Below are 27,751 nucleotides of genomic sequence, written 5' to 3'. Positions count from 1 at the left end.
GGTTGCATGTGTATTTTTTAACAACCCATAGATACTAACACGTTAGGCTCCTGATTCAAAAAGATAGATTTCCTTCCTTACAAGGGAGGAAGAAAAAAAATTCCTCTCAGTTGATTATTCTATGCAGTTACTCTACAGAGCTTTGTTCATCAATGCAAATCCATGGTTTAATGCTTAGTCTTTGCTGCCTCCAACATAATGATCTGCTGCACTCCAGGTAGAGGAGAATCAGCACTTAATATCTTCAAAGCTGTGTTCCTACACTCCTACCCCAAAAGCAGTTATCAGAATTAATCTCTTACTTACTGTAAGCATATTTCAGTGAGAATACTATGGCCATGCCCTACAGACACCTCTTCTTTCCTGACTCCTCTTCTGCTTGGCAAAAAAGTAACTGCTCTCCACCCAAACCTAGAGTCGGAAGGCTGGGCTCCCCCTGCCACTCCCTGACGCCCGTACAAGGACCAGGTATCCAAAAGGCCTCAAAAAGGGTGTGGGGGGGATACAAACCTGTGTGGTCCTTAGCTAAGCTACTGGGACAAACCTCCAGTCAGAATGCTTCTCCTAAATATCTGTAACAGAGGGGAAAAAATGAACAAATAGCAAAGAGGAGGGTACAGCCCTGCTGCCAGCCACAAACACACCCCGTTCTCTCCCCACGCTGCAACATGCTGCAGTACTCACTATAGCAAACATGTGGAGCTGCGTGCCACAAAGGAAACCTGAAAGGGTTTCCAAGTGCACAGGGAGCCAGAGAAGTCAGCTCAGAGCTGTACAAGGTGGTTTATCTGAACACCTGGTTCCACGTTATGTACAGATGCTTTTGTTTCTTAAGCACAGATATTATTTCTTGACACATCATGTCTTTCAAACTATTTGAGTGCCCAAAACAGAGCAAACACTGAAGGAGGCACACACCAGAGTTGTAAAGATGTCGTCAACTCCTCTTCAGCTGTTTGGACTTATTTGTAACGACTGCATTTATAAAGATTTTTTCTACATCCACAGCTACTCTATTCTTAGAAATTTGTCAAATTGTTATAAAACATTTATTGACAGTAGCATTAAACAAAACATTTTTTTGTGAATAGAAATTAAAGCAGAAAATGGCTCAAGTCATTTTGAACAAGTCAGCTGTACAAAAGCTTATGCAAAGAAGTAAACGAGGAGGTTGGGTTTGGTAGAATCCACGCTGAATTCAGGTGAGGTCACGCCTTATTAGATCACCAAAATAAGCTGTTATCGTCTTCAGTTTGTTATTGAGAAAATTTTGTTCTATTTCAACTTTCCCTCCTGGCCCCGCCAAAGAAGCAATCTGAAAAACAAAGAGCAAAAAGCAGATCAATCGATGCACAGGAAAAGTGGCAGAACCCCCAAACTTTTATTCACGTCCCATAAAACATCTTTGCTCTGGCAACACGGGCAACAATATTCCTTGACTCATGCCTCTGGTCCGCTTTCTGTCTCCTTTTCTTCACAGAAGTGAGTGTGGCTTTCTCGTGAGCCAAAATTCCCCTCTACCCCCAAGCCATGAAAATAGGAGAACTACTGATAAGTAATCATTGTTTCACATACTGTGCTGGGATAAGAGAGATTGCACCCTTTTTCGCAGGGTACCTTGCACTGGAGCAGCCCTGCTGCTTGCATGTAACAGTGGGGGCAAAAGCAAGCTGCAAACTGTGCCTTGAAGTTGTCAAAATCGCAAGTTTTGGGGGCAGAGTAAAAACAAAAGCTGAAATTAGGAAGCACTAAGGTTGCACTGAAGAGTGGGTATAAGAGTGGGGGAATAAAACACATCACAACAAAATTAACCCCTTCCACCCCAAGAAAAAACAAGCTGAGGAGGCTGCAAAAAACAGTTACTTTTTTTTTTTTTTCCTGTTCCTGTTACAACCTAAAAACCGCTAATGCTGCATGCATGAGAGTCCCAGACAGTGCTGCTGGTAAGGCAGCTGAGTAACAGCTGAGGAATGCTGCAGGTAGAGGTAGAGCCCTGGGGAAAAGCAGTCCCAGGGCAGGCAGCGCAGCACTCCGCTCCTGTTTACAGTCACCCGGGCGAGAACGTCACGTTCACGCTCTGCTGCCTGAGCCTGGTGGGCGCCCCTAATGCTTAATGATTACAGAAGGTAACTGCAAAGGAAACATTGCAGCAGACTTCGTATTTTGGACTGGAGCAGGCAATGCTCCGTCCTCCTCCGTTCGCATCCACAGCGCCCAGCAGCACCACTTTGGCAGCCCTTCAGACAACTGATTCCTCCTCACCGCAGGCTGCACAGACACAGACAGAAGGAGAACACCAAAACTCAGCTTTGGATTGTTTTTCTCTTCTTTTTTTCTTCTCCTCCTTCATCAGGCCAGCCCATGGCTGCTGCGGCGTGTCCCCCCAGGACTGGAGCTGCCGCAGGTTCGGCTCCCTGCAGCCCTTTTCCTGCCTGCTACAGGAAAACCATCCCTATAGTTCCCTATTCTGGAAAACTTTCTATGCCAACAACAAAATAATAATAATAAAAGAAAAGGTCTGCATGCCTGCAGTAGATTTTAACTGATCTTTAAACCAAGAAGCCCGTGGCACTGCCAGCTAAAACTTGAAGTTTGGTTTGCGTTATTAACACTTCTAAACTCCTCTGAGACTTCACTCTGTAGCACGGGTTTAAATATAAACATGCCGAACTTCCTCTATTTTACTGCAAGTAAAAAAACAGCCTGCTATCAGGAGGAAATAACAGATTAATCTAAATTATACCTTGAACCTTTATTGACTTGCCCAGAAAATCACCACACTTATCTAAAACAGGCATTTACTTTTCTTTTTTCCTTTTTTTTTTTTTTTTTTTTGTATCTGCAAATAAAAACAACAGTGTGAGAAGTTTCTTCATCCTTCAATTTAACGGTGATAGGAAAAAAAAAATTTCCACGTTCTTGTCAAAGAGGAACCTGCCACTTAAGTAAAAAAGCAGAAGCAGGCTGGTTTAAAAATAGCACAAGAATCTGAAATTGGCAAGTGATCAGGAATGTTAATTTTATGACTTATCTTTACTTACTTAAAAGTCTAAAAGCAGTTAACATTGCAGGACAATCCTTTTTTTTTTTTCCTATGAAGACGTTAATTTTGTCCTCTTATTTTTATTACAAACAAAAGATGGGATGACTCTCTCAAGAAGCATTAGTGACTTTGCCTTTTGTAGCTATAGCTGCTTAAATCCTCTAAAATACTGACTGGATTAGTCAATTTAGGATAACAATACTGAAATTACTTTCTTGAGATTACACGCTCCTGATTTCAGGGCACAATATGTATAACTAACCATATATGGCTAGCACATTCATATTAAACAGAAATCTTTACCAAATATTTCTTTTAGCAGACCAAATAAAGCAAAATACTTTTTCAGTAACACAAGTAAATGTCACTCCTCTGCTGAAGGGTGGCATTTACTGAAGGACACCTGAGAGCACGCATGCAATGTCTAGTTTTCAATCTCGAAGCATTAAATCCAGGAGAACTAATTTCAAACGACTCCTAAAAAACATCTGAAAATCCAAAGGTGACAAAATCTAACAATCATGTGAGCATTAATGCTGCAGGGAGGAAGTCAGAACAGAAACGTCGGGACTGCAGAAATCCATGGCTGTGCTCCTCAAAATTCACGGGTGCACTGTGAATGTTTCAGCTTCTCACGTTGGTGGGAGGTCCAGGGCAGCAAAAGGAGCCCAGCAAGGAGGCACTGCCCACTCGGATGGGACTGCCAGCATTCAGAGGAGAAAAACAAAAATACACCACCACCACGCTTGTTTGCAAATTGCTGGAGGCTGCAAATTTAGTTCTGTACAAGCTGCCAGCCTGCAAGCTTTCCTCGGAAGGGCTCAGTCAAGCCTGACAGCTTAATAAGGAGAAACTGCTGCACAAAAAGCTTCTAAAACATATCATCACAGAATCATTGAATGGTTTGGGTTGGAAGGGACCTTAAAGATCACCTGGTTCCAACCCACCTGGCCTTGAACACCTCCAGGGATGGGGCATCCACAAGCCCTCTGGGCAACCTGTGCCAGTGCCTCACCACCCTCTGAGGGAAGAAAGTCCACCTAACATCTGATCTCAATCTCCTTTCTTTTAGTTTAAAACTACTCCCCCTTGCCCTATCACTACGTGCCCTTGAAAAAAGTCTCTCCATCTTTCTTATAAGCTCCCTTTAAGAACAGAAAGGCAGCTATAAGGTCTCCCGAGACTCTTCTCTTCCACGGGCTGAACAACCCCAGCACCCTCAGCCTATCTTCGTAGGAGAGGTGCTCCAGCCCTCTGATCATTTTTTGTGGCCCTCCTCTGGACTCGCCCCAGTAGGTCCACATCCTTCTTGTGCTGGGGGCCCCAGAGCTGAACGCAGCCCTCCAGGTGTATTGAACTGGTGGAGTACCCACCTTCTAAAAATAATAGCACATTACGGAACAGTGCTTTGAAAAAAACAAAGGTGCTCATCTATTTTTAGAAATATCTATATATATACACGTGTATCTCTGTCTCTGTATCTCTATCACAATTTTGAATTAAATTACAGCGATGCATGTAAAAAGGCTTCCTTAAAAAAAAAAGAAAAGGTTGAATCAATGATCATTTGTAGATACCAGCCTACAGGGATGGTACTCCTAATCCTATCCCAACACTCGCCAGGCTGCACAGGTCACCCTCCCCAAAACGCCACGCCCATGTCTCCCTACCACCCTGGCTCTGCTTGCTAATCACGCTCCCCATGCCTGGGGAAGGTGAGCAGCTGGAGATGACTCTTAGTGGAATTAGTCCACGGCTACTGAGACAGTCACAAAGCACTAAAAAAGGGAGCCAACTGGCTTGCTCTAAGTTTAGAATGGGGGATATCAGAAGAGAAATATGAAAAGGGAAATGGACTTGCTGAAGGGGCAAAACGGCTTTGTAGCACTCAGCTGTATTTCTGTACACAAAGGGTTTCCCAATGTCCCCGCAGTTTTATTATCAAAATTCCTTTAGTAATTTCCTACCTGTTTTAGCCATGAATTAAAGCTACTTTGGATAAGTACACTCTAACGCTTTTTTTCCCCACAAAAAAGTTTTCAGGGGTATGAGAAATAAACATTTTGCCTCAATAGCCAGTCACACATTTAAAATATAAATCATTTCATTTTACACAACTAGTAAAATGAGGAAAAAAAACAACAACCTAAAGTCTAGAAGAAAAAAATTCCAATCCATTTGAAAATAAGAAGTTACACCTGAATTGTAAGAAATTACATTTGCTTAAAAAACGATCAGTCTACAAAATACATCAACCTTCAGTCTTTTAAGTGTCAACTACTCTAACATCCAAGCATCTTAAAAATGCAAATTATTTTAAGATCACCTTCTGACCTCTTGCTTCCTTCTTAGCTCATCTTTGTATTTGTTCCTACATAAAAGTGACAATGCTTGGCAGGTCACATTTGGCCAGGTCTCCAGTTACCAATCGGATCTTAAATCATAGCTGAATTGAAAGGGGCAAATGCTAGTTTTACTAGTCAGCTTCCCACAGAATTCTTAACTCAGAGGTGTTACCATATATTCTGTTGTTAAACTGATGTCTCTGGCATGGTTTTCTACATGTGGAATGGCAACAGATTTATTTATTTACATAAATAAATAATAAACAGGCTTATTTAATTAAATAAATAAGAAGAAAGGTTTACCCATCTGTACACACTCTTCATTGATTAGTCATTTGTAACTGGTCTTTCAAAACCTGAAGCACAGCAAACATCTTACCATCTAGGCACTAGATTGCAGACAGAACAAGAGGTTTTTTGTTTGTTTGTTTTTAACTCTAGATGCTTCCACACTGTACTATGCACATATTATGGGAGCAAAAGCAGGAAAAAAAAAGGCATCTGCATGATGTGTATTCTCCTTGTGACCACTAGAGTCATGAGCACTTTGCTTGATTCTAGGATCAGGGAATCACTGTAAACACTAGACGAGTAACAAAGGCAACATTTGAAACATAAGCCAGAACTGCAAGTCCAACATTTAGGACAGAAAAAGCTCCAGCAACAGTGAAATGATTTCATTAAATTAGGTATAGCTATTATACACAAACATAAAATAAAATAAAAATCAAACAGACAATGCCCTTCCCAAACCAAAACATCCCAAATCCAGGTTTCTACCTAATTTTTAAAATTTTACACTGCTTTAATGTGTAAAGATACACATTAAATTTTCAACATAGAAACAGAACAGGGTCTGAACAGTGACCTGCTTATTAAAAAGGAAAAAATGGAAAAAATATATTAGTACCTCTACATAATGACAAACGTAAACTTTTGCTTGCCTCTTACCCTGCCTATGTTTTTAAAAACAAGATATAAAGAGGGAATAAATGCAGTCTTTAAGATCTTCTTAGCAGGGGCTGTGTCATACACCAATTAAAAAAACAAGCAGATTGCTGGCTGGTCAGCTCACAAATGACTGAGTTACAACTGGCTAGAAAGAATTATTTCACCTGCTAGCTTAAGTAAGAGAGATTGCTAATTCACATTATGATGCAAGTTTACACAGTTTCTGTTAACTAGCTGAATTATGTGGGAGACTGCCGTAAGTATGTCCCATGCCTCTCCAGTGGATCCATGCTCCTTAAACGTGTATCGTCCCCTCCTTTTAGCAAGGTTCAGAGAGCAGAGACATCCATCAGAGTGATGTGGTCATGGAGAACACTGCTTGAACTGCCACAGCCTTGACTAGTGTTTGGAAAAAAAAGTATTTATCCAAAGTTGAAAGATAGAACATGATTTTCCCTTGCACAAACTGAAAACCTTGAGGTATGCTTTAGTTCTAAGGACAGGGAAAACTTCCTCCTGCAGATATTGAACAGTGAGCTGTCTGCAGATTTCTTAGAAAAAAGAAATACCCACCTGGCAATGTTTTGCCTCTTACGCTGTTCTAACTTCAAACACAAGTATCTTGTCTGATCTGCCGTATTTACAGAATTACGGTGAATGTGGCCAGCAATCAGCAATTAACGGTTGTGCTCATGGTAAAGTTTATGTTAAGAACTTAATCCAGTACTGTATGAAGTGTAAAACTTTGCGTGTGGTTTGATGAAGAAATAATATTTAAAAGTGAATAAAAGAAAGATTATCCTTCGAAACATATTACCAAAAAGGCAGCATTGCTCCTCCTCTTCCTCTGTCAAGCTACGCTACTTTAAGGTCAAAAAATTGCTGGCTGAAAATGGGGAAATATTGCAGGACTTCAACAGCAAGTCTAACAGGCAAATGCATTATTTTCAGTAATGTAAGTTCCTGTTTATGAAACTGGAACTGTATTAAAATTTGATTGTGAAATAGACTCGAATTTTGAACAGCGGCTGTTTTTTTAAGTTATCCCACTTCTGAAAAATTCTTGACACTTCCTTGTTTTTTCTTTTTTTTTTTTTTTCCTACTCCATACCAGCACGAATCCTGACAGTACAAAAACTGCATAGCATGTTAATAAGGTCCACGATGCGGCTTCCCAGTGTTGTGGCTGTAACCTGCTGAGCAGAGCCACAGAGCCAGATCCCTCCTAGAGACAATGTGTATACATTGCAGCTTCATCTGATCTGCCCATAATAAATAATAATAGATAAAAAATAATAATAGATAAATAAATAATAAATAAATAATAAACGCTTCTGAACGTTAGCAAATCTTTCTCAAATTGCAGTGTCTTTCTTCTGCCGCAGACTGGATCTTGGATAGACAAAAACATTTTTTCTGACCCAAAAAGGTAGCTCTCAAGTTGAGTAATAATTAGAAATTTCATTCTCAGAATCACCTCCATTTAGCAAAATCACTTGTGTTCTGTCTTAAGAGTAGGCCAACATTATTCTAATTGATTTGCTTGCTCTGCTACAAGGTTCATAACAATTAATAACTGGGTGGATAACTATTCATGGTCAGGGTAAGTAATGAACCCCCAGTTCACCAGTACTCCATCTCTCAAGCTTGTGTAGGCTGATAGAGATGCTGATGTGGTAAAGTGTCTCACACATCATCAGCATACGCATCTCACCCACTTTTTGGGTGAAGCCATCGTACTGCCACACTCCATTCTGACAACCAATATAAGGACAAACACCTCAACAGTAGCACCCACATCACTTAGAAGAACAGGCCACACAATCGCCACATTACTATGTGAACACCCAGGAGGACATGTTTTGGTGTCCTACGTAACAGGAACGCTTTCTGCAATGAGCTGAAACGAAACTATCCTACCATTACAAAGGAACTCCCACAACAACAAATCCCAGATTCCTCTTTCTTCACTGCAAATATCAAGACACACATGTGTTAACCAGTACAAAACGCAGGCTGTGCTAAAAATTAGGATACTTGGGATAAGCCTTGGTCCCTGAAGTGAGTACACTGTACAATTAGGCTGAGCACAGCTTAATAAACACTTCATAGACAGTATTTAATCAGTCTCAAACAGCTTGCTTCTCAAATCACTCATAGAAGTCTTAATTAAATTTGGCTGAAGGTTTAAGATCCAAATATATGATCTCCTGCAGGTGTCTCCTTTCTTTCCCTTGATCTGGTGGAAACGAACCAGCTGAGGAGGACAAGGATGGCTGGGAAGCCTGAATGTTTCCTGACTTCAGGTTCTCTGATGTTAATCAACAGCAGAACAAGGGCAGAAAATTTATTTTCATCAGAATTTTGCCAACGTATGCATATTTTCTATTTTTTATTTATTTTCAATTAATATCAGCTTAAATCAGTACCATTAATTTTTCTCATAGAAGGCAAAAATGGCTTTCAACTGCCCAAGTATTTATCAAACATTTTCACTTAACTTTGCTATGGCATAATTTTGATTTAAATAGGCAAGCCTATTTGAAAAGGTGATTTCTAATTCTTCCCTACTTTGAAGGAATTCTCAGTAGGTCAAACTTATTTTTATCTACACACACACACACACACATCATGGCTCCTGAATACTCCCCTAACTAGAAAGAATGTTTTTGAAAGATTGATTCAACTGAAGAATGGATCTATGCTTTATGATTTTTGTAGCAAGTACATGCTTATGAACCGGGAGATTTGATGCAACTAAGGGAAATCCTTCACATTTCTTGTAAGCACACCAAGTGCATCCCGCTGGTTCGCTGCTCCCTCTTGAGGCAGAAGTGCAGAAGTTTGCTCTTCCTCTGCCACCTACACTCAGCAAATCTTGTAAGGGAATTCAGCCTAAGAAAAAATCTCTTTCCTCAAGATCATCTTGACATAGACAAGGCCGTGCCTGCAGGCACAGTGAGCAATGATTTTTGAATAAAACCATACGGAACATGGTTGTTGTGTACCACGAAGGCGATGAACGCAGAGCCCTCAGAAACAGCTCAGTTGAGGCCACCTACCACCTGCTTTCACAGCAAGACCACTGTCCTACGTCAGCTATCTAACTCTAAAAAGAAGCATGTGTTCTCCACTAAATTTGCACCACAATAATTAACGTTTCAACTATTTTTGCTCTAAGGTTGATTGCAGTTGATGGGCATCCATTTCCATTTGAGCTGCTGTCAGACAAGCCACTACGCACTGACACCGTGGATTACAGACAGTATAAATATCTGCATGAAGGTTTGTAATGGCAATTAAATCAGCTTCTAAATCAAGTTAAATGGGTAAAGCACACCTTGCTTGTAGATTCAGGTCAGCCAGTGAGAGACGAGAGGAAGGTCCTGAAGTTTTAACAGCTGCCACTTTCTACGCTAAGCCTACCAGACTGCCTGTTCTGGGAGCCATGGGATACCTGAAAGTCTGAGGTATGAGCCTGTATATGCAAAGAGAGAACTTTAAAGGACACAGAAGAGGCAAATCTGACATGCCTGAGCAATGCAATCGGAAATGAACCTTAAACCTTACAAGTTTCAAATTTAAGGCATTGGGTAATCTATTCAGCAAATATTGCTTTATCTAAGTTATTCTGATTTCAGGTGTTAGTCTCCTGCAAAAAAAATGTTCAATATTTACTTCATTCTTTTACAGGTCTCCAGTGTTCGTGGACCATATTCACAAGGCTACATCCCTGCACACTAGCAGGGGTGTTCACAGACCCTTGCCAAGGTAGCTGTTGGGGCAGAAGCCACCCTATCTGATCCATGAGAAAAGAAAGATGGATCTGTACTGTGGGCAAAATCACAAGTGAACTGAGAAGAAAACTGTCTGTACTAACTACTAAGAACTTCAATGATAAATCTTCCTTTAGAGATTCACAGTCCTAGATTTTTAGTGGCATCACTCTTAAATACAGCCAGAGATGATGGCAGCCAAACCCATGGCCTTTACATGCAGTCTGCTGTGGACCAGAGAATACCCTATTGCCCGGACAACTGAGCTGAATCCAGGCCTCCAGCCTGCTTTTAACAACTAAGCTGTGACCACAAAGCCATGACTCCGAGTGACAGCAGTTACACTTCAGCACTTTGTGTAAAGCTGAACCCCTGGATGTATGTCAAGGAATATTCTGAGTATGCCAACAACATTCAGAACCAACTGTACCGAGATGTAGAGGCAACAAAACACCTAACCTAACCACATACGGGTGCTGAACTGCTCAGCAAGAACAGACACAGGGCTGTGGATAGCACTCTTTGATGTTTTTGTGAGGTCACGAGTTGTAGGTGTCTTTGCTCACTTGTAAATATAGTACAAGTGCTCATGAGTAGAGTAGAAACCTGGTGAGGTGTTTCATTCCCACAATGAAGAACCACTTGATAAAACACCATGGTTAGAATTTGAAATGAGAGAAACTCCCCTTAAAATTAAAGTTCTCATTTAAAGATTCATAAGCTACCAACATTTTACCAGGCTGAAGTATAAAATTCAATTAAATCATCACCCACTGTACAAATGGTGCTGCACACAGCACAGGTAAAGAGCATGCTAATACTTAGGCCACGTAAATTTTAGTCTGTTAGAGTACTCTGCAGATCTTTTCTGCTCTATGTCAGACACTGCTTTTGAAAGAACAGGAAGTAATCCTGGGAATTTCTGTGGTATGATGCACATGAGAAGAACATCTTACTGCTCCCTTCTCAGCTTAAAATCTACAAGACATAATTAACATAAAAAATATACAGAGGAAACTATATCAGACACCCAGGGGAAATGCTACAGTCATCTAATTACTTAAAAAAAAAAAAAAAAAAAGTATTTGACTGGCATGTTTAATATCAGTCAGTAAAGAGGCTGAGTTTGACATTCACAGAATCACTGAATGGTTTGGGTTGGAAGGGACTTGAAAGAAAATCTAGTTTCAACACCCCTGCCATTGGCAGGAATGCCACCCACCCGATCAGGTTGCCCAAAGCCTCATCCACTCTGGCCTTGAACACCTCCAAGGATGGGGCATCCCTGTCCTACCACTATCTGCCCAAGTAAACGAGTCCCTCTCAATCTTTTTTTTTTTTATAAGACCCCTTTAAGAACTGAAAAGCTGCAATGAAGTTTCCCCAGAGCCTCTTCTTCTCCAGGCTTAACACCCCCAGCTCTCTCAGCCTTTCTTCATATGGTGGTGCTCCAGCCCTTGATCACCTTCGTGGCCCTCCTCTGGACCTGCTCTAACAGCCCTACATCCTTCTGGTGCTGGGGACCCCAGACCTGGATGCAGCACTCCAGGTGGAGCCTCACGAGGGCAGGGCAGAGGGGCACAATCACCTCCCTCTCCCTGCTGGCCACTCCTCTGATAGTGCAGCCCAGGACGCAGTTGTCCCTTCTGGGCTTCAGTCATGCACTGCTGGCTTGTATCGAGCTTTTCATCCACCAGAGCCCCCAAGTCCTTCTCTGCAGGGCTGCTCTCAGTGAGTTCTTCTCCCAGTCTGTGCTCATGTCTGGGATTGCCCCAACCCAGGTGCAGCACCTTGCACTTGGACTTGTTGAACCTCCTTAGGTTCACATGGGCCCACTTCATATGTCTCTTGCTTGAGAATGCACTGACATACTAATCAAAATGACAGCAGTGACACTAGTGGTATCAGGCTGTACAGTGATTTCCTGCAACTCCAACATAAACCAAAAGTCATGCAATTTATCAGATGGTAAGAGCTGGTTATTTTTTTTTTTTCTTTTATATGAATCTGTTTGGCACTCATATATAATGGCTTTGGACTGTCTGTATTTCCAGTCTGCTGCTCTATGAAGGAACGGTTTCAAAAACATGGAAATAATCTACTACTTCAATTTCTAAATACGCCAAAAGTACAGGAAACACATAAATCACTTAATATAATGTTAAAGCTTAAAAAAAACCCAACAACACATTCACCTGAACAGGTTTAAAAATCTTAAATTTCTGCTTATAATATTTAGGTTTTAAGCCAGATGAGCTTTTTGTATTTTTCAAGTCATCATCCAGTAACCTACCTGGTTAATGTCAGCATTGCGGGGTAGAAAATATACAATGTTGTTGGTGATCTTCTTGGAGAGCCTGAAAATTTCAAATGTAGAAGCCAGTAAAGGAAAAAAAGAAGAATGGGGATGGATAAATTGTTATATATTCATTCACCCTGAAAACATGTCCCAAATTACATTATTATGCAGTAATGGAATGGCTGCGTAGGTTAAATACTGTTCTGAAATGCAGAAATTACTACTGTCTAAATGCAGAAACTGTTTCACCATTATTTCACTAGAAAGCTAAAAACTTACTAATTTCCTTACAAAATTTAGCTGGACTGCAGATAAGTATTTGAGAAATTGAAATGTGGTTTATAGACAGTACATTTTGTTTGATACCCACTTTCTAATCCATTTTACATAATCATCCCACATATGCAAACAAAGATCTCTTTACCCTTAGAAGTACAGCTATAATTTAGCAAAAGAAGAAAGAACTGAGATTATTTGGAAAATACAAACATCACATTTGAGGAAGTTATTACGCAAATGCCTTCCCAACTGAATGATTGCTCCCTACCACAGGAATACATTAATGAAATTTTATACATTAATTAAAAGAGCTAATATTTTGTTTGTATTCCTCTGCGCTTTCCCATATCACAACTGGATGCTAGTTTACACTGTAAACAAGACAGTTTTCATTACAAAAAAAGAATTCATGATCAATCATAACTTATATGACTAATTACTGCCTACATGTTACACTTGCCTACTTGATTAACTCCGTTTTTTGGAATAAAATCCTATAAAGAAATTAAAAACGTTGAATATTTAAGTTAGAAGATGTGAACATTTTTCTAAAAGCTTTTTCTTCCTTTTAAGAATAACCCTATATGACAATTACTCTTTTGAATAATAAAAATATTTAATTTTAGGGAGTTGATTTCATATAGCTGAGGCTGGAGGAGAATTAAAGAAACAAATACCTGTGACATTAACTGAAGCTTACATAAGTTCCAACCAGCAAATTGGACATGGCAAAGCCCATCTCAAAAGAGGGAAGGGGAGAAAGACAGAAAACATAAACAACTGAAAATCACAATCATGAGGACAAACAACTTTGAAAGGATATCCATCTGGGCAGATCATTGTTTGGATATCGAAGATTTCAGCGGTGGCATAGTCAGGCCCACCCCAGGGAGGGCTGAGGAACACCACATCAGCTTTCAGGTCAGCAGCCAGCACCATGAAGTCTCCGCACATAAACTCAATCTTGTCGGCCACACCATACACCTCGGCATTGCTGCGTGCAAGGCTGAGTTTCTCTGGATCAATATCAATAGCGATCACTGCAAATGAACAAGAGAGGAAAGGAAACACACAAGTAACATGAGTTGTGAAGCACACAAACCATCTGACCACCATGTGGATGCCACCCAATTGCCAGGTAGAAGCTTCAGAGTGAAGATGTTCACATGCAGCCACCAGATACAAGTCACATCTGTAATTTGGTTTTGTGTGCTAAGAGAGAACTTCATTTTGTAGGCAGTAATAGACATGAAGCTTCAATATCTCAAAGGGAAAGGAAGATCCTTATTTGCTGTAGAGGCTCCACAAATGGAGGAATGGCCACATTCGCACTAAAGCAGAGAAACACCGCAGCTAAGGCTCAGCCCAGTTTCAAAACTGGGAAGCCACTACATGCCATTAGTTTTGGGAGTCTTACACCTATTACCATGACAATCCCCCACCTCAGCTCAAGTACAGGACAGGCAAAGCTGTCTGCCTACGGGAGGCAGTCCTCCTCTCTTCCATCCTGGCAGAAGCCCAACAGCTTAAACAGTGGCAATTGGAAACTCATTTTTCTCCTGTTAAAGATAAAACTTTTATCTTGTGGCTGATCGTGTTGCCCTGAAAACTGAGTATCCAATAAAGCACAAAAGTTATAATAAAAGGGCAGTAGAAAATCATACATATTTAGCTAAAAAATACAAGGAACTATGTGAAATTTAGAAAATATTTATAGAATGCATCATAGCTTACCAAATTTAATGCAGTACAAACTACCATTTTTCTCACTCGGAAATTAGTCAGAGCTGTTATTTGAGCTGGTATTTTACCAAAGTGTTTGATGAGTAGAGGAGGACTAAGTAGTCAATATTTTACAGAAAGCGCTCTCATGATTCACTGCAGTTTCATTACCTGGCAACAGGAACTAATACCAGAATCAAGTTATCATCACTTCTCTGTATCTGGTCCTGCTGAACCTGCAGGTGATCCCATTCCAGCATTTTAAATACTGTTCACATGTAGCATGTTTTTTGAGTACATAGACCTAATGTAACTGTTGAGAAAAGCAGCAGCCATTCGGTGTTGCTGCAGGCTGGCACTGCAAACAGTACTTAACCTTTATCAGCAGTCTTCAGAAAATCCTACAGACTAGTTCCTATGCCATGTAAAGGTAACTTCGACTAGTACAAAATAAAACCAACTTTGACTTAAAGCATTAAATAGGTTTTATAGGTCCTTTTTAGGAAGAGCTTAGGAAGCTCTTATGATGATTCTGATGAAGCAAAAAAGATTCTGTTGCTTCAGAAGCACTGAATAAAATTTATCATTGAACAAAGTCCATACTCAGATTTTTAGGGAAAACGACTGAAGAAACAAAACAGTGTGCTACACACTTACCTCTTTTCGAGGTCAAAGCAAACTGGATAGCATTTCCTCCTACCCCACAGAATGCATCCACTATTGTATCACAGTTGAACGCCTGAGCAACACGGACTGCGATATGCTCAGCAATCTTCTCAGGAGTGACAGAAAACCAGCCCTCTGCAAAGGGAAGAGAAGTGTATTTTTGCCACTTAGTTCAAGGTCACCTAAATTAAAAACAAACAGCTGAAGGTTTAGCACTAATCCCAGCAATTCTAGCTTAATGCATTCAACCAGGAAATACAGGCTTTCAAGATGATAAACTCTGGTCAGCCCAGGGATCTGCTAAGCAAACAAAGTCTCACTGGAGTGTATAGATATGCCTCATTCTCAGAGAATGCTCTGTTGAACTTGGTGCCTGTCAAAGAAAAGTACACCAACACAGCTGCAAAAAACTTTATACACTATATATTCATAATTATATTATATATATTCATATATATATATTCACAATTATATTCACAATTATGCTCTGCAACAAGTAAAAACAGAAATACATCCTCTTACATACTACTATTTTCTTTACAGCAGTGTCTTGTCTGCCAAATAATCTACATGTTTATATGGAAAAGCATTAGAAATTAAAGACTTATAGAAACAACATACAAAGTAGTAATCCTAATTCCTCATTTACCTATGAACTGATGATTTGGAAGTGGTTTCCATGTAAAGATGGAAAAATGTGACCTTGAAAATAACTGCTGAAAGCTTTTTATTTTAACAGAAAAAAATTACATTCATCAGCACATTTCAAATTCTCACAAAATTATTTCATAAAATATAGAGAACAGAGTGATAGAATAGATTCAATAGATAGAATCATTAAGCTTGGAAACGACCTCCAAGATCATCTCAAAATAAAGTCATCCAGTTTCTGAGAAAGTCCTGATCAAGTATTATTTGGGTATGATCATCCGCAAGCATCAGGACTATCAGAAAGAGGGGTGTCCCATGCTAGGAGCTCTACTATAAGCTCTAAGGAAGTCCTTCAGTTTTTTTGTTTGTCCACACAGCAGCTGATGGAATTTGTCCAGAGCTGCAAACACACACTCAGTAATACTCCACTTAGCAAGAAAATTACTAATAATCTGCGAGAAGGTCACCAGTCTGGATACATTTTATACCACCAAGTCAGTGTACTTTGTACTAAACGTACCTCTGTCTAGTTTAATCCCCTCATCAAACCGAGAGAACAGCCTGTAACGTTGTGCCCAGTACTTGACTAGCTCAGGATCTGCAGCAATCTCAGCAGGTATAGATCCCAACGCAATTTTATTCTTTCTCTTCCTTCTTTTCTCCTTCTTCTTTGTAGTATTTTTTTCATCTACAACTGGAAGACACTGCAAAAGTTAACAATTACTGTTCTCATAGGCTAGAAATGCAACTGGTAAATAGGTAAGAGTCAAGATATAGAATGTTCAACGCTACTAAATGACCTTTATTACTGTTTGCCAGATTATGCAGATTTGTGGTTTAAGTCAAAAAAGGGCATCCTATATAACAAAGGAATAAAGTAATCTATAATGTATCTGTAACAGTCCTAAAATGAAAAGATTTCACCCATTATTTAATTTAGCAGGGAAGACATGATCTTCAACTGATGGCAAGAAGCTCTACATAGTGAGCTACCAAATGGATCAGAGATTAATTTAATGTCCATATATAAAAAAAAAAAAAAGAATAAGAACCAATCTAGATGAGAACTTTGCAGTAGAACTCTAACATAACTGTGGGAAGGATTAAACTCTATGCAGAAACCTGAATAATCCTATTTCATTTTTTTCCAAGTGTTAAATTAGTAGGTTCACACCATAAATGATATTTTTCCCAGGAAAAAATATTTCAACAATGCATGTTGCCTAAAGCTCAGCCATGTGCATCTGTGAACTCAAATTTGGATAGTCCATGCCTCTACCTGAAATTAATCACCCTTACCTTACAGGAGAAAAAGATGTGTGAGCAAGAGACCTGTTAGACCACACGTAAGATTAACAACAAGTGTTCAAATAAAGAAATACTATCTAAATTAAAGGTGAGACATGGGATTTAAGTGCTCCAGGAACAAGTTACTTTCACTGATACAGCTCTAAATTACCACTTGGAGAGAGAAAGTCTTTTTGAATAAACAGCATAAATAAATAGCACACAATGCTGTAATTTGGGAGAGAAATTGCCAATTCATGTCCAGTTTGTAGGAAATAGGAATACCTGGGCTCACATCCTCTGTTTCTTCCCGGAGATAATCTGGTATGTCCAGAGGGACCAGCACCCTTCCAGAGCCACACTCCGTCTTCCTTGTGCCCTGGCAATCTGCGCTGTTTGCTGTTGTGACCTTCGCTTCCTCTTCAGGCTTACTTGTCCCAGGTTCACCACCACCCACACTGGAAGGCAGGGGTTCAGGGTTTTGAATGCTGAATCTCACACTCCGTGTGGTGGTAACGCTGTCCTGATCCTCCGAGTCGCTGCTTGTGGACGACCCCTCCACTTTATCCTGAGGAGAGGCCTTCTGGGACACGGCTTCCTCAACAGGTGTGTTAACCTGCTTCAGGAACTCTTCCACCTGGAATTGTCAGATACCACAGACTGTGAGATGCGCTGGTAACCAGGTGCATAAAGGGCAGTTTAAAAGCATTACAGTTCAAAATCACCTACCATGGATACAATCTGCCATTTTGAAAAAAAGTAAAATATCTACTAACAAGTAAACCAAAAACATTCAAGTTTTTAGCTCTGCTCCCTTTGCACAACTTTTTCACAACAAGCTGTCTTTGGGAGCCAGACACCAGATTGATGTAAGAGAGAAAAACTCCACAAAATCAACAGCAAATCATTCTCAAATAATATCTAAAATAGAAATAATCAGATTTCCCAGAAAACAGGTGACCAAGACTACTATATTTTAATTAACTGTTTTTTTCTCTGATCTGCATTCCAAGAAGCTGTGTTTTGCCTTTCAGGTTAGCATAAACATGTAAAATGACCTTCACACATCAGTTGTCTCACCTCCAAGATGTACCAGATGGTGCATACAACAGATCTACTGCACAGTAGGTAACTCAGCATTACATCCTGACTGACGTACAGACGTCAGTTCAAACTCTTCAACAGTATATGCAGATGCTCAATTTTAAACTTATTTGCTCTGGGTGGCACTAGGCCTAGGGCAGTTCTTTACCAGAAAGTCTGAGGAAATTTCTAGTTTTTTACCTTCACGTAATCAAAATGCTCCTCAAACTGTACTGGCTTCAGGTGCAAGACCACAGTGACAAAGCTTTTGATGCACAATTACAGCAATGGGACTGGAGTGTAAGACAATATACACTGTCACCAGCAGAAAACAACGTTGTACAATGGGGTATTAGGGAACACCAAGCATCCCACAAGAATGCAAAGCAACATTTACAATCTGAGGTAACATTTCAAAGAGACTTGACTACTTTAAGGCATGAAGTCATAGGTGGAAATATATGCAGACAGATGTCTAAGCAAGAATGTTGGTATCACTAAAAAACATAAGAGAGCAGGAGTCACGACTAAACAACAGTAGCTGAAATTCTATGAAATAAACAATCCTGTTTCTGATGTTCCATCAAACCGCTTGTTTGGGCAATCAACACATTAAGTCCTGTGTAGATCTTTTTACATGAAAGAAGCAACAACTAATATTAATATATTAATGTATTTTATGCAAATCCATATTATACAAATGTCTTTGTTTTTTCTCATAACTGAAATGACAGCATCAACAAATACCCTCATATCCACTTTAAGACCAAAGATACCTTTTCTTTTTAACAGCTACAGAAACCTACGCACTCCTCTGAAGGAACGATGCACCCAGACATTAAGAATGACTTCCATGTAACTTCACTATCCCTCTTAACAGACTGACAAGAGTCCACCAATGCCTTTCCATACCTGCTCTAACCTAACTATTCTTCACCGAAGCAAGATGAGGAGGAGAGGAGGGAACAAAAAAAGAAGAAAGAGCATCAGACTGGCAATTAAATAAATGTCACATACTCTATGCATTTTTTTTTCCATAACGCAACAGCTCACCTTCTTCAGAGTTTTATTTTTTTGGGAAGATGTTTCAGGTTCTTCTGTAAAGAAGATGTGTGTGTTCTTACTCTTCCTTGGTTTACGCATGTCCAAAAATCTGGACTTAAGTTTTGCCTTTTTCTCCAAGTACTGCACGCTTCGGTGGGTAAAATCTGGAATTCCACCATATCTGAAAAAAGAAAAAGATTTAGTTGGCATATTTCCAATTCAAAGTGCTTTTCTTGTTCTTTAACTCATTTCTGTAACTTTGCATTTCTATTGCTAAAGCTTACAGTTTTAAGCTCACAGCGCTAAAGACTAACTTTGCATTTATCTTCAAAAAGTTTAACAAAATTGGAATGGAGATGAATGGTCTACTTAAATAATTTCAACAGAGCAGACTTGCTGCGAAGAAACCCCGAGCTCCTCATAAGCAATTACTTTTGTCCTGTGCCACACTTGAAACCCAAAATAGAACAGGTTTCCTCAGGATCTTCCACTGGATTCTCATCCATGTCCAGTTCATGGCTAGGAAAAAACACAGATGACCCAAAAGTTTATTTCTGGTAGGAAAAAAAAAAAACAAACAAAAAACCACCACAATTATTTTAATCCCACTATTATTTTAAAGAAATGCTACTAGAACTCCTATACTGAGACCATTTAAATGTGAATTTCAGTAATTTTTCCCACACACTGCTGAAACCAAAAAGGGCAGATAATACTAGTCTATTTATATGCATAAGATCTTTTTATCCATTACCAGGGACACTATGTCCTTCCATAGGGGTAATAATATTCCAGCTATTCTGAATAATTTCTCAAAACGTTTAATACCAAGCCCTACGCAGAACACAAATCATTTGTTCAGCTGATTTCCGAATTACCTTCATGATTTATCTATCACGTTATCCGTTATTAATCTTATGGCAACAGCAAAATGTTATAACAAAAGTAACATCATTAGCAGATAATAATTCCATTCATCCCCTCATCTTTGAGTTTGTAAACTTACTAGAGGAAAGAAAGAGCTATCCATCATCTTTGTGGTTATAAATTTGCAACAGAGGGAAGAAAAAAAAATGTGACAAGGCAGAGATTAGCTATTTTATGATTGTCACAGCACTGAGCACTTCACTGGCAACACATAATTAAATTAAACAATACAAAATACTTAACCTCAGACCTTCTGCACTAACTAAACCTAAATAAATCATCATATCCCATTTTAAAATCTTACATACTTCAGTGACACAAGGTATTGTCACCCTGCACACAAGTCAGCATCAAAGCCATATATTCTTTTCATAAAGCAAAGGAAAAGAAGAAATATCTGCTGCTTCTTGCCAGGTAAAGTGGTAGGCAGTGATGGAAGACTATGTGGGTTTGCACTGAAATTTTAACTCATCATCTCGATCAAACAAATTGATGCTATAAATCACAATTTGAAAAAAAAAAAAAAAAAGATGGTCTAATTTTCATGACTTACCTTCTCTTAACTTTGGCAACTCTGTTTTCAGGAGGCTCTTCTTCTTCATCTTCATTTCTGTCAGGAAGCAGCAACTGTTCTTTGTCATTTGAACTACACAAGTTACACGACCCCTGTGAACCTGAACAGATGAGATCATATTTTCCTTTTGCCTAATCAATTCCAGATCTTCCCATCCCCAAAGTACATCTGCAGATACAGTTGTTTTACATATTCAAATGTGACAAATAAGGCAGAGATGCCAAACCATCCAGATCTTTACCTATCTTCATTTGAGGGACACCTTCCAGCACAACCTTACAGTATTAGTTACACTGCAGAGTTAATAATCTTAAGCAGGACCGACTTCAAAGTATCTCAAATCTCCAAGAAAAATAAACTGATTGCAGGATAAAAATTACAAAGTTCCTTCCTTGCTCTTAAATTTAGTTTACAGTTAAATAGCTGTGTGAAGACATTCACACAGGTTTAATAAGAGAGGATTCCAACACCTTCTTTCATGTCTTGTTGGAAAGGAGATTTTTCTCTCATCTCTGCCATTCAACTCTACTGTAGGATGAAGATGGGAGCACACCTGCTTCTTCCTTCCTTAGAAGGTCACTAGCAACACTCAGAGGTTTTCCCCATCAAACTAAAGCCCCAAGATGCTGATCACGTACTTCATCCCTCCTCTTCAGTGGAGGAAAGCATACATCAGTCAGGAAAGCTGTTACACTGCTGCTTATCAAGCCAGCAAACAGGATGCCCATCTCCATTCTCTACACACTGAACTGGTTGGCTAAAAAGTCTGCAGCCCAATCTTGCACATCCCTCACGGAAACTCTTCCAGCATTATAAGGCACACACACTGCCTCTCACTATACCCCTCTATGAGCTGGCACTTTCACTTGTCAGCACTAGCTATGCACAGATAAATTTGGGGTTGTAATGATGACTGCAGCTCACTGCCTAACTGACAGCTTAATGCTGGAAAGGACCTCTGGGAGTCATCTGGACCACAGTAACAGATGGCTGTCCACTTGTACCACAGAACAAGAGTTTATTTTCAAGCATGGCATTTTTAGACAGCAGGGGAAAACAAGCTACAAAAAAAAAACAACAACAACAACAACCTGCCAAAACAAACAAACAAACAAAAAAACAAACAAACAAACAAAAAACTGTGAAACCACATTTTTGGAAATACAAGCTGTGTTTAAATTTGTCAGATTCATGAAAACATCAACCTGAGCTTATTTCATTTTTTTCAGACTGTCAGTGAGAAAAACATCAGCTGAATGACACTGCTGCAACACCAATACTAAAGTAAATAAATAAATCAGTAAGCACCAACAGTGCTCTCTCACCACTTTCTGTAGTACATTTGGGAGATTTATGAAGTATATGTTGTGTTAAAATCACTGTGGCTGAAGAACACATTCAATACACAGGCTAGAGAGGAGAGAGATGTACCACAGAATCAGAGGAAATAAAACGGAATGAATTATGCAACCTTTCCATGATATATTCAATCCATGTTTTAAAACGGCCTGATAAAGACATGCCCTTGATTTTTACATTTTTGTACATAAACATTTAAAAATATACTGGTAGAATCAATATTGGCGATTTTGTATTACCTGACAGGTTAATACTTTTATTTTCACAAGATGCACTCCTTTTCCTGGTTCCTCCATCACAGGGCTCTTTCTGGCTTGAAGCACAAAGACACTGGCTTTCACTGTTGGACGAACCATGCTCTTGAGGGTCTTCATGGGTTACTGCTGGAGGTGCACTGCTCTGCTCCACTTCTTCCAAATTCAGATTTAAATTACAGATCCCAGAGATTATCTCATTATGGGGCTCAGCACTTGAAGTGAGTGTTCCCTCACCTCTGGTGTGAGAGGGAGACAGCTCCAAGCTCAGCACTTCGCTGCGTTCAGCCTCCAGGCTAACGAGGTCCTTTTTTCCCGACAGATCTGCCTCCTGCGCTACCCCGTGAACTTCCATGCTGTCATTTTGTGAGCTCTCTGTAGTCCATCCTTGACTTGTCCAGTACTGAAACTGTTCCCAGTAATACCAGTACAGTTCACTATAATGCTGCTCCCACTCCTCCTTGGTGTCTGGACTATTCCAAGGCTCAGAGGCTGTTAAGACCTCAAGTGATGAGGCCTCTTCATGCTTCTCCAGCCAGCTGTGCCAAAGAAGGCCCTCTCCGTACTCGCTCCAGTACTTCTCCCATTTCTCTTTAAGTTCACTGGGTAAGGCTTCATTAGCAAGAGTTTCTGAACTTCCACAGTTCCCTTCACTTACAATTTCAGTTTTGCTCTTCTCACTTTGCTCTGTAGCTGGGGCTGGGTCATCAGAGATGGACTGCTTATGATCCCCATTAGCTTGATCCTGGCATTCCTGCCCCATTTTATCCCTGTGTTTTTGCTGTAATTCCTTTTTCTTCTTTTTCTTTTTCATGATCTTCATGTTACTTCTCTTTCTGTATTTTTCTGTTGCCTAAAATACAATGGATAAACATATTTAGAAGTCCAAAACATCTAGGCAGTCTTTTCTTGTCCTCCCTGCATGTACATTTCTGCTTCTGTTGTAACCCTCCCTCTCACTGCAACCCCACTGTTAGCTTTTTCCCCATAAAATGGGCTTAGGATTATATGGGTCTGATAGGACCTAGCTGCTTAACTCTACCTCACGTCTGAGAAAGTTGTGACAAACAGCAGTGAGAGGTTCTGTAAAAAGATGCAGCAAGAGAAGTCAGAATTCCAGACAGAAGCGGGATTGCTGGGAAAGAAGTCACTCGCTGCTCAGGGATTTACAAAAAAATACACCAATGTGAAACACCACAAAATGCTGAAGGGAGGTTAATCAGAAACTGTTGTCACTGGATTGAGCTCAACAGTAAAATGCAGTAACATGAAGGACTGCTTGGGGGGGGGGGGGGGGGGGGGGGGGGGGCATAGAAACACAAGACAAAAACCTCTTTCTGAAAGAAAACACTAAGGTTTCAATAAATACAACTCCACTTGCTTCAGTGGGGCTTCCTGTGCTTACACACGAGATAAAAACATCCATGAACAACACAACGTTCTACAAGATAAAGCTGCCAATTTCTGAATAAACTGCCAAATTAAACTTGGCAGGTACAAGGGTGGTGGTGGTGATGAGGCAATACAACTCACATGGCCAAAAACATGCAAACGTATGGGTATTACCCCAAATGCCTTGTCAGTTGCCATCCCTGGTTTTGTTGCACTGACACATGCATAAGGTGTAACGTAAAGGAGTTAGGTTCAGAGAACTGGCATTAATATTTTGTTCACATCCCTCATAATGTCATGTTAATACACATGGTGCAAAGCACAATGCTTAGTAGTAATCTAGTAAAAACATGTATTATTTTCTCACTTGACTTATTTGCAGTACTACTAAATAGCAACACAAATCATACGCATACCTTGGGCTTGAAGTCAGATGCCAGTCTATTAAAATGTCATCATTTAAAATAGTAAATAGAATAAACTTGTGTATTAACAAATTAATCAGGTCAGAATAATAGAGTGCTCTGCAAAAAAGGCGCTTTCACTCCAGGGAGGTCTGTATTCTATGAAGCAGTTGCAGTGAGTATCCCACTACCTTATTCTCACCCACACAAAACTTTATCCTTCCTTTAGAGCCAAACTGCTCTGTACAGGGAGCAGAGTACCCCAGCCTAACTCCTGTCCTTTGGAACAGCCTGGCTTGATCAGCTACCAGGGCAATGCACTTACCTAGCTTTTTCTACTACTATCTAAAGCTTAATGGTTAAAGGAGACAATGTGAACACACATGTTCAGTTTGGAATATACATGCTGTCCTGCAGCAGAGCACCAGTGTTACCATGGCTGTTTTAAAACAGCTCCCTCTAGCAGCGCAAGCAATACAGACAGAGAAGCACAAAGCACAGCCAACCCCTATATAGTCCAACTGGCAAATGGGTTTTACAAACTACAAGACCACAATGGTATACGTTGCTAGAGGTACCTGAGCAAAACAGCTTAACCCCAGCTCTGATACATTTCCATGAACCGCAGTCTCAAAAATAATTGAAGAGTAGATGTGCCCCTACATTTGGAAAGATAAAGTAAACAGAACAAATAAAGCACATAAAGATTTACCACAAAGTCCCTGTGAGCTGACTGTCCGCCAAAGTGAAGAGGCAATCCCATACTCTTCATAAGCTCAGCCTCTGAGTCTAGTTCAATTTCTTCCAGGTCCAGAGCATGATTACTGTCTACCTTGAATGCCACATTGGGACAACGGTTTTCCTCCTCAGATGCTTGTTCTTCCCCTATTAACAAATTATATTAAGTGAATATAATCTGATTGACACCTCCATGCATCAGTACGGCCTATAAAAAATAGCAGGATCACCTCTTAAGCTCTGCCATTTAAAATTCTTCTCTTAAGTACATGAGAAGCTATTAACAGATACAGCATCTTTCATCTTTTGCTCTAGCTCATCAAAACAGTAATATTACTACAAATGTAAAGTTTTATACATTAGCATTTTTTCCCATTAACCCGATATTAACACTTGCATGAATTCCAAACTTTTTAGCAAAAAGAGGAAGCAAAAACAAGTGGAGAACTGAAGTGCTTGACTAACAGTAGAAACCAAAATCCAGCTTCAATAGCCAAAACTGTGTCTGACTGGGATGGAGTTAACCTCCTTCACAGCAGCCTGGACTGTGCTGTGTTTTGGAATTGTGGCTGAGACAGTGTTGATAACACACTAGTGTTTTGGCTAGTGCTGAACAGTGCTTTCACAGCATCAAGGCTCTTTTTCCCCACTCTGCACTCCCCAACCATTAGACTGAGGGTGGGCAAAAGAGACTGGTAGGGGACACAGCTGGGAGAGCTGACCTGCCTGGCTACAGGGATCATCCATACCTTATAATGTGATGCTCAGCAATAAAACCTGGGGTAGAAAAAGAAAGAAGGGGTTTTGGCTACCTAGGTGGCTGTTGCTCAGAGGCTGGCTGGTCACTCATTTGCTTATGAGAGGTAACAAGCAATTTCCTTTGCATAGCTTGCCTTCTTTTTACCTGTTTCCCATACCTATTAAACCACTTTTACCTCCAGCCATGAGTTTTCTTGCCTGTGCTCTTCATATTATCTCCCCTATCCCATGCAGCAGGAGGGAAGCAAGCAAATCAGGCAGGGTCAAACCACCACACACATCCACTTCATTAACTGGAGAAGCAAACTGCAACAATGCCCAGCAAGCAACACAAAAGACCCCACCACTACAGTATTGTAAAAAGAAAATTCTTTACAGTAGTTGTTTTGGCATATATCACAGCAAACTTAAAATACAAGAAAACCGCCAGTTTTGTTACAGTTCTTTCAGAAGCAACAAAGATGATATGATTTTAGAAAGATGTACTGTTGAACTGCAGAACCTATTGATCTCTAAAATATCTGATCAACTATTGAATCACTGCCTTCATATCAGATTTACAAAAAATTGATGGTGTGGCTTGCAAGACATCAGGGTCATTGCTTCTTCCCTTAATTCTGGCCCAACAGATTCATCAGCACCAGCTAACGTCCTAGGCTAGGGAAGAGGCAGAGGACTGTACTGCTGCCAGCTGGCCCACCCAGGATCTACAGACATTCTGCTATAAAATTAATTTTTAGTTGGGGAAGGTGAAATTATGAATTGAGAGCAGTCAGACACACGAGCTAATGGACTTTGTGCAGCAGGCAGCGATTATGTGCGCTGGTAAATCTGTGCGGGCAGAAATAAGCATCGTGTCTGGCTTGACAAAAAGTTCCACATCAAGACTGTTGTGACTTGAAAGCTACATACGTGCCACGTTTTTACTCACAACTGTCTTTGTAACAAAAGTACAGAAAAATATACCAAAAATAGCCACAAAAGTATGGGCTAGTGGTTACGCACTCCTACTGTACCCTAAATAGCCACACAGAACTCACATAATATCTGGGCACACAGCATGCTGTGCATTGTATTATCTTACCTGTACTGCCATTGTCATCTTTGACATAAAATCCTTTTAATCCCAGCTTATATAACTTCCGATCCCTATAAAAATAAAGAGGAACATTGATGCAGCTAGCCACCATTAAACAAAGCGATGAAAAAAAAAACGAAAAAGGCCTCCCTAAAAACTGATGAAAAGAGCCTAGAGACGCTCAGAAAACACGGCTGGAAGGCAGAATCCCCTGAGGGCATTTTAGGACAAGAAGGGTGTAATTTTCGGTGGGTCCCGGCCACCTCCCCGTGTCCCCTCCCTCTGCCTCCGCGCGGGCTTCCCGCAGCCGCGCGCGGCTGTTTTTTTTTATTTTCTCCTTTTTAATTGTTATTTATTCATCACTCCCCTTTATTTTCCTCTCCCTTCCCTTCTTCCTTTTCCCTTTTTCCTTTTTTCCTCGCCTTTTTTTCCTCTCCCTCCTCCTTTTTTCCCCTCCCTCCTCCCTTTACCCCCCCCCCCTATATCCGCTATAGCAGCTCGGTCTCCCCCCAAACACACACCCCGACCCCTCACTCACTCGACGAAGGCTCGGGAGCAGAGGCACACGATGCCGCCCGCCGCCCCCGCCCGCAGCAGCAGCCCGGCCACCAGCACCCCCCGCGGCTCCTGCACCATCCCCGGCCCACGCCGCAGCCCCGCGGCCGCCGCCTTCCGCCGGAACTGCCGCCAGCAGCCGGCCCGCCCCGAGCACCGGGCCCGGCCCGGCAGCCGGCTGAGGGCGCCCGCCGCCCCCTTCCTTACTGGAATACGAATTCCCAGATAATAAAATCGTGGTTTTGTGGGCTTACCTGGTAGCCTGTCTACTGGCAGTGGCAGAGTTATAGCAGTATACATGCACGCCCTGTTCGCAGCCCCCCTGCGAGGTGTTTGGTTTTGATGTTAGCTGCGTTCAACACAATCTGCTCCGGTGTTTGTCTGCTGTGCTGCCTTGTTTCATTTGCATCAGTGCATGCTGGGTTACCAGGCTGTATGGCCTCATGGGAACGCAAAATGGCCTTGGGAGTTTTAAGAAGTGTCAGATAGGAAATGCGGGAATCACACAGAATCACAGAATTTCTAGGTTGGAAGAGACCTCAAGATCATCGAGTCCAACCTCTGA

At 40.6% G+C, this 27,751-nt stretch overlaps 1 protein-coding gene across 1 annotated transcript; it reads right to left on the bottom strand.

The window, feature by feature from the left end:
- Nucleotides 1–889: 889 nt before the first annotated feature.
- Nucleotides 890–27,286, bottom strand: TGS1 (trimethylguanosine synthase 1). Its single transcript, XM_084281891.1, has 13 exons — nucleotides 27,170–27,286; nucleotides 26,638–26,702; nucleotides 24,769–24,941; nucleotides 22,246–23,113; nucleotides 20,627–20,747; nucleotides 19,579–19,665; nucleotides 19,156–19,327; nucleotides 17,305–17,656; nucleotides 16,253–16,426; nucleotides 15,073–15,216; nucleotides 13,517–13,733; nucleotides 12,409–12,487; nucleotides 890–1,315 (listed from the first exon to the last, which is right to left on the bottom strand). Exons 1-13 carry the CDS (start codon nucleotides 27,265–27,267, stop codon nucleotides 1,199–1,201), a joined length of 2,667 nt encoding a protein of 888 aa, XP_084138017.1. The 5' UTR covers nucleotides 27,268–27,286; the 3' UTR covers nucleotides 890–1,198.
- Between the last annotated feature and the right edge of the window lie 465 nt (nucleotides 27,287–27,751).

This window comes from Netta rufina, assembly GCF_964035555.1.
Source record: "Netta rufina genome assembly, chromosome: 2".
Taxonomy (NCBI): Eukaryota; Metazoa; Chordata; class Aves; order Anseriformes; family Anatidae; genus Netta; species Netta rufina.
Note: the sequence above shows the minus strand (reverse complement) of the source record. Positions and strands in the feature narration are given on the sequence as shown.